This window comes from Canis aureus, chromosome 20, assembly GCF_053574225.1.
Source record: "Canis aureus isolate CA01 chromosome 20, VMU_Caureus_v.1.0, whole genome shotgun sequence".
NCBI lineage: Eukaryota > Metazoa > Chordata > Mammalia > Carnivora > Canidae > Canis > Canis aureus.
The window spans coordinates 23,991,259-24,002,449 of record NC_135630.1 but is presented as its reverse complement, the minus strand read 5'-3'; the positions used below and the strand labels follow the sequence as shown (position 1 = coordinate 24,002,449).

Sequence of the window (11,191 nt, the reverse complement as noted above, 5' to 3'; positions counted from 1 at the left end):
TATTTAGTTTAGCCCTTTCTACTCTTTATCAGCATAGATAGATCTAGTGGCATCTCATTACTGTTGGAAGCTAGTTTCCACTTTTAAGGCAACTTATTTTTCCCAGGTTGATTTCTTTCCAATTCTGGGCCTGTTTTTCGGCCTAGCCTTTGGTGAAACATTTTTATAGTACAGACAGATGCCCTGCCTAGGATATGCCTGGAAAAATAGGCACCTTTACATAAGGAGCCAAGGAGAAAAGTGAAAGGCAAAAGAGAAACACCAGATGAGAAAAATGGGTTACAGATTTCTTTCTGTACAAAAAAAGTAAAGATTTTTCTGAAGAAATATGGGTTCTATTTGAACCAACCACCCAAGTATCCTATTGGAAAATGTTAACATTGGAAAAATGTTAACACTCACGTGAACTCACTGCAACGGAATTAAAACTGCTGAATACTTTTTATGTAATTTAAAGGCTCCCAGAAAGATGGCAGGTTTTACATTCTAAGAATCAGGACATTCTTATCAGAGATAAACTGTTTCTGATTGACATTTTTAATAACTTTTTCTTTTAAAAGAGGTTTAGAAATGTAACCTAAGATTCTCCTATCAATCTTCGATTGGATTTTTTTTTTTTAATTTATGATAGGCACACAGTGAGAGAGAGAGAGGCAGAGACACAGGCAGAGGGAGAAGCAGGTTCCATGCACCGGGAGCCCGAAGTGGGATTCGATCCTGGGTCTCCAGGATCGCCAAACCGCTGCGCCACCCAGGGATCCCTTCGATTGGATTTTTAAAGTATCCTGAGATCATTAAGTTAGTTGCAAAAGGATGTTTCTCGAGTTGGAGATGCTTACCTTCATTAACTTCATCATTTTCTTTGTCCACTTGTGCTTTCAGAACATATCGTTTTATAAGTCTTTTCATTATCTGCTGTTGATCAAAAAGAAATAATTATATCACCAATGATACACATAAGTAACCTGGGTCCTATTCTCCAAAGAGTCTCACATACCTGTAAAGTAAACACAGCTCGAGAGAGAGAACTTTTATATAACTATTTACAGAAGATTCACCCAGATTTCAGAACTTAACCATTTTTTTACCTTCTATTGAGATGTACTACATAATCTACAAACATTTTCCTGGTTTAGAATGGAAGGAAACTATAAAAAAGTTAAGTTGGAGGATTTTAATTAATGGTTTCTCTTTCAACTAATGATTTCTCTTTAAGATGTACTGACACTATATTATCATCTATAAATACTACCTTATTTCTCACTGCTAAAAAACCATGAATATACGCTCATCAGAGAAAAGTTGGAAAATACAGAAAAGAAAAAATAAAGATCATCAATTGCCCCACTATCCAAAGATAATCATTTTGGATAGTTATTTTGGTGTGTGTCTCTTTAATTTTATATATATACTAATTACTATATGCATATTTTATGCTTTCAAAATACCATATATTCTGTTATATGCCTTCTTCTCATAGCAATATGTATTGTGAATATATTTCAATCTAAATAAATGCTCTTACAGGATAATTGTTTATCCACAAGGAAAAATAAAATTGGAGCTTTACTTCATAACATATACACAAAAATTAATTCCACATGCATCTTAAATGTGAAAGATAAAACTTCTAAATCCTTTAAGAGAAAGCACAGGAGAATGTATTTATAAATTCAGTGTAGAGCTGGATATTTTTCAAACAAGATAAAAAAATTCCAATTACAATAGAAAAGATTCATAAATTCAACTTTATTACTATTAAAACTTCATGAAAACTTCTGTCTACAGAGCTACTATAAAGAAAGTAAAAAAGCAAGCCACTAACTGGAAGAAAATATTGGCAATACTTACAACTGATAAGGAATTAAGTTTGGATCCAAGATATATGAAGAACTTTAATTCAATAAGAAAAACTCAAATAACCCAATAGAAAAAAAGGGCAAAGACAAACAGCCATTTTACACAGAAATGGAAACATGAATGGTCAGTAGGCATATAAAACAATCTCAAATTCTTTTCTTGGGGAAATACAAATTACAATTAAAAGGAGACACAATTTCACATCTAAAAAGGGAAAAAATCAATCTCATAATGCCAAATGTGGAAAGAATGAGTCAATGAGGAGTTTAACACTTTACTGGTATGAGTATAAACAGATCACTTTGAAAAGCAATTTGGCATTATCTGTTACAGTTGAACACTTGCATATCCTTTCACCCAGAAAGTCCACTCCTTGATACAGAGCCTGGAAAAACTACATATGTGGACCAAGAGACATAAACAACAGTGTTTATAGTAATCTTGTCCAAAGTAGCAAATACAAATCTGGAAACAGTCTAAACAAATATCAACAGGAGAATAGAGAAACCATGGTATGTTACACAATGTAAGGTCATTGTGTCCACTAATGAAATTAAATAATGAAATTAGTGAGCCATAGCCACACACAACAGTATGGATGAATCTTAGAAGCATAAATGTTGAATGAAAATTTTACTTTGCAGACGTCACAAAGTATGAAACTATTCTTATAAAGCTCAATAGCAAATGAATCTACATAATGCATTGTTAGGAATATTTTTATATATCATAAGTCTATATTTGAAAAGAAAACCAAAGCAAGAGGATGAGATACCCAGACTTCTACCTTAGTGATTACCTCTTTGGTGGAGGCAAGGGGTGGGCCAGGGAGGAGTACCTACGTAGAGGCAATGGACAGATAATGTTACCATTCTTAGGCAAGTCATGGTTTCCATAGGTATACATCGAATTAAAATTTATTATTATGCACATTCTTGTGCATATACCAAATATCACATTAAGAAAATAAAGGAAAGGGGTGGGGGAAAAGCCTGAGCTAAAATGAAGACAGAAAATATACCTTAATTTTAAGGAATTAGAAATTGTGAAGCTAAATGACCCATTAGGTGCCAAGCTCAAGAAAAGGGAGAAATCTAGGAATATTCAAAATGTCTATCTCAAAGAATAACAGATCGAGAAAGACTATGCTACTGGAAAGGAAAAGCCCATTTTACCAATCACAGTAAAATATAAAACCTATCGAATTCTGTGGAATCTAGACTTTAGGGCAGACTCACAGCTGAGTGGATCTTGGCCTGGACTTGCTCATTCATTCAATAAGTATTTGTTGAGAGCCTACTCTGTGCCAGGTACTATACTAAATGCTAGGAATGCATTAGTAAACACAGCTCCTTCTCTAATAAAACATCCTTGGAACAATTCACTATGATGAGTAGACATGTCAGGGGTCTAATTGACTTTAGAGAACAGTGAAGGTGATTCCTGTAGAAAGAAAATACAAAGAAATGGATATCAGCTAAAGCAACTTGAAAGGCAGTAATACTAATCATGGGAAGGAAAAAACTATTCAACTACTGAGACAAGAACTATCCTTATGGGAAAGTTAAAATCAGATCTCTACCTTATACCACAAATAAAACAAATTTTTAAAGAGTCAAATAGACCAAAGATCTAAATGTGAAAAGCAACATTTTGAAAGGAACAGAGAAATATTTCTTGAAAAAGCTAAAGGAAAGGATAAGGAAAAGATGAATACATCTGACTATACTGAGACATTTTGAAACTTTTATACAGGAAAGAATACCAATGAAATGTAACCTTATGTCAAGTGGGATTTTTCTGGTTGTCCTGAAATTGTTGATAAATCCAAAATTGATAAGAAAGGATGCTAAGCATTCTATGGCCTAAGACTAAGGTGTCACTAGCAGTTGAAGTCAGCCACCTCCCCTTGAGGCTTACTGAGATTCACTAGACCAGTACTTACCACCAATTCTCTTCTCTCCTTACTCCACATAAGGAAAAGGACTAAGACCTGGGAGGGATCATGAGCTTCTGGGGTGGAGAGGTTATTCTCACTCTTTCTGGGAGGAAAGGAGATGGTGCACCTCCATTCTCCAGAAGCTAAAGGAAAGAGGAAAGCCAGGGTAATCCCTCATAAAGATTAGAGTTGCCTAAACAAAAGGCCTACCATCTTGCTCCCAGTTAAATGCCGATTCCAGCAAACTTGCTGACCTGCTCCTGGCAATTAAGTCAGGAAGAAAAAAGAACTCAGTTAAGAGTGACCAGCCATGGGGTCAACCTGTACTTCCATTATTTGGCAAACATATATTTCCACTATATTGGGTGGAAGGCAGTAATACACATCAGTGGGAAAGGAGAGTCTACTCAATAAATGGGGCTGGGATGATGGATGTGAACCTTAAATCAGAACCAGATCTCTGCTTCAGGAACTGTGCAAAGGGGAAGCAGCCAACATGGTCTTTTCAAACCCTTAAACATGCCCCCAACCCAGTTACAGAAGCAGCACATGAGTCCTAGCCACAGTGAGGATATTTAAACTTGATCATTGTTAGAGCAGTAGTGACAGGAAGAAGCTGCACTCACAGCTAAGTCAAGTGAAAAGATGCTAACTCTTTGGCTTCTTTCTCCTTCCCCCTCCACATATATAAGTGAAGAATTAGCACCTTGATGAGTTAGCAGGGGGAGGTACATACAAAGCAGACCACAACCTTTTTCCACTAAAGACGTGGAAAGGTTTAGCTTGTTCTAGGAGTAAGGAGAAGAGCTTTAGATTTGATTTGGAGATTCATGGTTTTTAAAAAAACTGCCTCGTTATTTGCAAAAAAAGATACTTTTTAAAGTTATGGAGTCTTGACAAGATTTATAAAGGGATCCTCCACCCAATAGAAAAGAACAATCCAAAGTAGGGCAGTTAGTGGAAAAATATTGAAAAAAAAAGTCGTTTTGTACATTCATAGACTGAGACTCCTTAATGAACCCATTACCCAAAGTTAAAAGACAAGCCAAAGAGTGAGAGAAGTTGTTTGCGAAACATACCAACAAAGAATTGGGATGAAGAATATTATAGAATTTTGAAAAGTCAATAAGGAAGACATATGGCTAAGTAGAATTAGGAAAAGGAATTTAAATTCACCAAAAAAGGAAATCTGAATGACAAACATATAAAAAGATGTTCAATCTCACTAGTAATCAGAGAAGAGTAAATTACAATAATGAATACTTGTACACCTATGAGTTTTTTCTTCTGAAAAAATTTCAAATCTACAGATGAATTGAAAGTAAAATGAATTTACATATACTCTTCACCTAGATTCACCAGTGTGAAAAAGTTGCTGTAATTGCTTTATCTCACTGTCTATATTATTGTTATATTGCAAAGGCATTTGAAAGTAATTTTCAGACATCATGTCCCTTTATCCCTAAATACTTGTGTTTCCAAAGAACAAGAATATTCTCTTATATAACCATGCTACAGTGATCAAACTTTAGAAAAATTAACATGGGGTCAAGAACTGTTAAATACATAGTCCATATTTGGTCTCGTTTTTCTAACTGAGGAACAATTTTGCTTTCCGATGTTACTTATCTTTAGTCTCCTTTAATCTGGAACAATTCTTTGGCCTTTGTCTTCCATGATACCAACATTTTTGAAGATGTACAGAGCAGTCATCTTTTAGCAGGCAAAATTTTAAAAACCTGTTAATACCAAGTACTTCTGAGAACAGTGAGAAACTCCTGTACCATATTGCTGGAAATGTAAACTGATATAACTACTCCCAGGTATGTCATCCAGATAAAAATACTTAAAAATGTGCCAAGGGAGATATTTACTAAGATGCTCATTATAGTATTATTTATCATAGTCAAAGAAGGAAAATAAGTGAAATGTTCATCAATAGAAGAATGAATAAACAAAAATAGTTTATTCATAAAATGGAATATTATACTATGGCAGTGAGAATGAAAAACAAGATACACATGTATCAATATAGGTAATTCTCAAAAGCATAAAGATAAATGGAAAAAGAGTAGAATATGTAGTATACTATTCATATTCATTTATGCATATTTTAAAAACACGTAAAACTAGTACATAAAGGTATGAATATACTTATATAAGTAGTAAATATATAGAAGCATACAAGGAAGGAACACAGTAGAACTTCAAGATCGTGAAGGTAGCTGGGGAAAGATGAAGGCTAATGTGATAGGGTAGGGGCATTTGTTGAATCAAAAAATCCTTACAAAAAAGATCCAAAAAGAATATGGCAAAATAAATGTTAACATTTATTAAATCAAGATGGTAGGGGCACCTGAGTGACTCAGTGGTTGAGTGTCTGCCTTTGGCTCAGGTCATGATCCTTGGGTCCTAGGATCTAATTCCGCATTGGGCTCCCCACAGGGAGCTTGCTTCTCCCTCTGATTATGTCTCTGCCTCTCTCTGTGTCTCTCAGCAATAAATAAATAAAATCTTTTTAATAAATAAGTAATAAGTAAGTAAGGGTGGTAGTGGCAGAGATATCTAACAAGATATTTGTGGTGCCATCCTGTGCTTGAAAATTTAAAATATAAAACATTCTTCTGAGTAGGTTTTTGATGCTGCCTAGCAAACTGATGGGCCTCACCAGCCTGGGCCTGAGCATTATTCCATCTCCAGCAGCAAGAGCCCTTCCATTATAATAAACAGACAAATACTTTTCACTTTTACAAATAAAACTGTAATTAATACATAAACTGAGAGTAATTCAGAGCTTGTAAGAGTCTTGTTGAGAACCATTCAGAAATGTGTTATTTGGAAATCTATCCCTACAAAAAATGAAACTGCTTAAAAATTAAAATGAGGCAGAATGAGTTCAGAGTAAAAAAAAAATATCTCTGAATATGAATAGGTCTTTCTTAGCTGAGTGAACCTAAGGTGCTTAACTCTCTAAGCTTCCATTTTCCCATATAAAAAATGGGGGTAATAAAAACTCAGAGGTTGTACAGATTAAATCATCAAATGCCCATAAAAGCAGAATTTCTGCTTAGAAGAGGTTAGTTCTTGCTAGTATTATTTATAAAGATAAAATTTTAAGACTAACATTATTGCTACCCACATGCTCTAGTATAATACACCCTAAAATATTTAACATTATCTAAAACTGTGCTTAGAAAAAAAAATCTATGAAAAGTTATATTTACTGACAGAAAGGAAGATGATAGGAAAATAAAATATTTTAAAAATTCAAATAGAGTACAGGTTCCCTAGAAACACCGCACAGCATCACTCAGATTAAATTCTGAAGGGAAAATAGGTAGATACATTCATCTTTAGCCTATGGGAAAAATTATGGTTACAGGTTTACATTTTTCCCTTTAAAATTGGGTGTTTTAAGTTTTCCATGTATCCCATAAAAATTCTCACTTTTTAAAGAAATTTCATCTTAATATTTACAGCTTAAATATATTTATATCTACCACTGTACTAAGTTTGAGCTTCTCTATAGGGCAAGAAGACCCCTAATGTTGGATTGAAATTACTTTCAATGATTTCACACATGACACTACCTGGTAATAATCCATCCTTTAGTTTATGTTGGAAAGATGATTCATATGAATTCCAAAATTACGGGCAGTTCAGAGAAGGGGTGAATGTTAGCTATTTCCATTCTACTAGGTAGCTTGTCTCATGAACCCAAGCCAGTATATTGTATAAGCAGTTAAAAAAGTGGGCTGCAAGAGCAAACTGCCTGGATTTGAGTTGTGACTCCATTATTTACAAGCTGCGGAGCCTTGGCAACTTAATCTGTATAATGGAAATGTTGTAATCTACATTGTTAAAGAGATATATAGGTAAATTACATAGGTGTTCAATTAATATAACTATTATGCTCTCATTATCATGTATGGTTTTGTAAAGCAAATCTTGATTAACTAATCTTAATAATGATGGTTGTATAGGCAAGGATTGTAAAACTCACACGTGACATGTAAAATTACCATTATAAATATTATCTTTAGCTTTTCAACTGATTCCTTAATAGAAGCCAGTACCCAAAAACTAAATTGACCAATAACAGATTCATCATTTTCCCCTCTTGATCAAGTTACTAACTAACGGAATAGCAGTCTATTGAATAATTTCCTCAGTTCACAAACCTCCAGGAACTATCAAAATCTCTTGGTATGATCCTGTGAATCACTCTTTAATGAAGACACTGCAACTTCTGTAGTAGACTATGGATTTTCTCTGTCTAGGGTATGGAAAGCCTAGATAGTAGCTACCTTGAACACTATCTCTTGCAAACAAATCTGATTTCCTTTCTCAACTCTCCATTAAGACTGGGAGAAGTAATGAAATATGGGTGGGTGGATATATGGGCATGCCCTTCATGCCTAAAAGGCATCAATGCTTTTTTTCTCACTTGCTTATTTTTCACTGATTCAAATTCAACTAACAATTGTGAAGCACTCTCTCACGTACTGTTACATTCATTTTCTCATTTAATACCAGAGAAGCCAAATTTGACTCTCATCAGTAGTTCCATAATCTGAATATTAGCATTCTTTAAAGCATGATGATATGGTAGACTGATTTAAAAAAAGAACTCAGAAGTAGAGTAGAATTTTAAAAAGGGAAGGAACGCTGGAAGTCATGTGTTTTTCATATTTTCAGACCATTCACTTGTGAGACACCCTGACCCATCACCATTGTACAGCCTCTGAATAAACATCTATGATTCAGAGCCTATTATTCTTTCCAGACAGCTGATTTAATCTATTTTTAGACAACTATAGCAGTTAAAAAACAATTTGTTTGTATTGCACTAAATCTGCTTCGTTGTACCTTCTAACCAACCACTGGCCCAAATTCTGTTCTTAAGAGAATAGAATAAAATTGCTTCTTCTACTTGACCAGTTTTCAAATATTCTCCTCTTCTGGGTTTCCCTAGGTTCCCATACCATTTTATTTATGTTTCACCTATACCACATAGCCACACCAGAGTGTGAAAGTTCATCTACTTTTTTTTCCTTCCCTCCCACTCAACCCCACCCTTCCACTGCAGAGGAGAGATTCTTGAAGGCAAGGACTGTATCTTTATAACCTTAGAACGAAGGACCATTCATTATAGTGGGAGTCCTGAATGTGCCCTCAAGTTCAGTGTGAATGAAGCTTAATGTGAATGTCTCATATTGCTTCCTCTAGAGAATATTATATTATAATCACACTGCATGAAACAAAAATCCATAACAACTAAACCAATTGTTATCACTCATGGATTGCATAACAAAGAGATTTTATCTAAATATAATGAAGACATTTGTATAGTTTGATTGGCATGTGAAATTTGATAGTTAAAATTTTATTTGTCAAAGTTTATAGAAGTATAACAATTTCAGAGACAAGAAGCTGAATTTGACAATAAACTTGAGAATATCCCCACTTCTAAATCATTCAAAAGCAACAAGTAGAATAAGAAACAGAAACACAAACTCCTTCGATGAAACTCAGAGGCATCCATACCCTTTTTTAGAAAGGTTATATGAAAAGATCAAATGGTGATGTGAGGAAATGCCAAGAGCAGACATCCAAGGCTGAAAACTTCTCTTGAATTTTTAATACAAAATCTAGAAAAGCTTAGAATAGAAAAGGAGAAATCATCATGGAAAGCCATATTTGCTAAAGTATTCAGTGAGGTTGAGGGGAAGTATCTGACTAGTCCTGTAGTGTTATTTTCTGATAAGGAAACATAAAGAAAAAGTGAACTCACATATACAATCCTGTGCCTAAAGGAAAATTCTATTAGCCAAGAAGGGGTTGTGGAACTCTCCAAAGGCACTCCAACCTCCTGAAGCAGCTGGCTCAAGAACTTATTCATTCAAAACTGAGTGATAATCAGTAAGCAATCTATACAAGATCTATATTAAGATAGTCCAAGGAAGAAAAGGAAAAACAAATAGCAAATAAAGAAACTCACCAGAAAAATATTTAAGAAAAGATGAAGAGATGAAGATACATAATGCCATCATTTAAACATTTTTAAAAAGGCCAATCATGTCTTTAAGAGCACAAAAATGGCCAAAGACAATATGGTGAGCCAAAAAAGTGATATATAAACTTGAAAATCTCAAGAGGAAGAAAAAAAAATAAAACCAAACTTAATCCTAATTAATATGAACAATAGAAGGACTACCTTATAATGATAGTGAGTGCACAAATTAAGATATAAATAAATGGAAAAGTATATCACGTACTTGAAAAGGAAGATAGAACATTATAAAGAAGTCAATTTTATTTAAATTAATACAATCACAATAAAAAATATCAATAGAATATTTTGCAAACTATACAAGCTGACTTTAAAGTTCAAATAGAAATATAAACAGGAAAGAATAACCAAAACATTATATAAAATAAGTCTTAAAGTAAGGATATGTTTATGTGGGGTCTGTGTCTATATATTTTGTTTGTTTGACTTTTGTTCTATACTATAATAGTTTAAATAATGTGATTCTATCACATAAAGAAAACCTGGAAATAAATCTAAGGAGATAAATAAATTTAGTAAATGATAAAGGTGATATTTCAAATCAATAAAAAGTTAATTATTCAACACATCTATACATATATATAATCATGTGGAAAAAAATTAATTTGGATCCCCATCCTACACATTGCATCAAAATATATTCTACATGGATCAAAAATTCTCATATAAAAAATGAAACCATAAAAGTACTAAAGAAAATATGTGTAAAAAAATTTTAAGTATTCTTATGTGGGGGAAGATCTTTCTAAACAGGATACAAAATCTAAAGCCATAAAAAGTTTATGGAGTTGGCTATACAAAAATCAAAAAGTTAGGAGAAAATGTTAAAAAGATACACAACAACAACAACAAAAAAAAAAACAATTTTCAACTCATATCAAAGGTAAAGCGTTGATTTTCTGAAAATAATGAATTCTGAAAAGAGGAATTCTCTTGATTTAAAACAAAAAGCCCATCATGAAAAGTAAATATACAGGATCTCAGACAAATAGAACACTAAACATAAAAGGATGGTCAAGTTCGTTCATTACAAAGAATGCAAAATAAAACTACACTGTGATACCATACTCACCTATCTAGTTGGCAAAGATAAAAAGCCTTTGGTAACACACTGTTAGTATGTTAAGGAAGAAATGGGCTCTCTCATACATTTATTGTAAGAATGTAAATTGGCACAAGTTCCATCAAAATCAGTTTGATAATAAGTACCCAATTTCATAGATTTACATGTTTCAAATGTCATATATACAAGGTTACTTACTGCAGTATTGCTTGTAATATCTAAATATTGACAATATCCTCTATTTCCACGTATAGAG

At 33.4% G+C, this 11,191-nt stretch overlaps 1 protein-coding gene across 7 annotated transcripts in view; it reads right to left on the bottom strand.

Annotated features, from left to right (window-relative positions):
- TRPC3 (transient receptor potential cation channel subfamily C member 3) overlaps window positions 1-11,191 on the bottom strand; it is a 70,339-nt gene that overhangs the window by 8,308 nt on the left and 50,840 nt on the right. For 5 of the 7 annotated variants that reach the window (XM_077861151.1, XM_077861153.1, XM_077861155.1 and 2 more), the window contains one exon: window positions 840-915. In XM_077861151.1, the coding sequence (XP_077717277.1) occupies window positions 840-915 (76 nt within the window). The remainder of the gene's footprint in view (window positions 1-839; window positions 916-11,191) is intronic. The other 2 variants (XM_077861152.1, XM_077861154.1) reach the window with 1 other exon arrangement.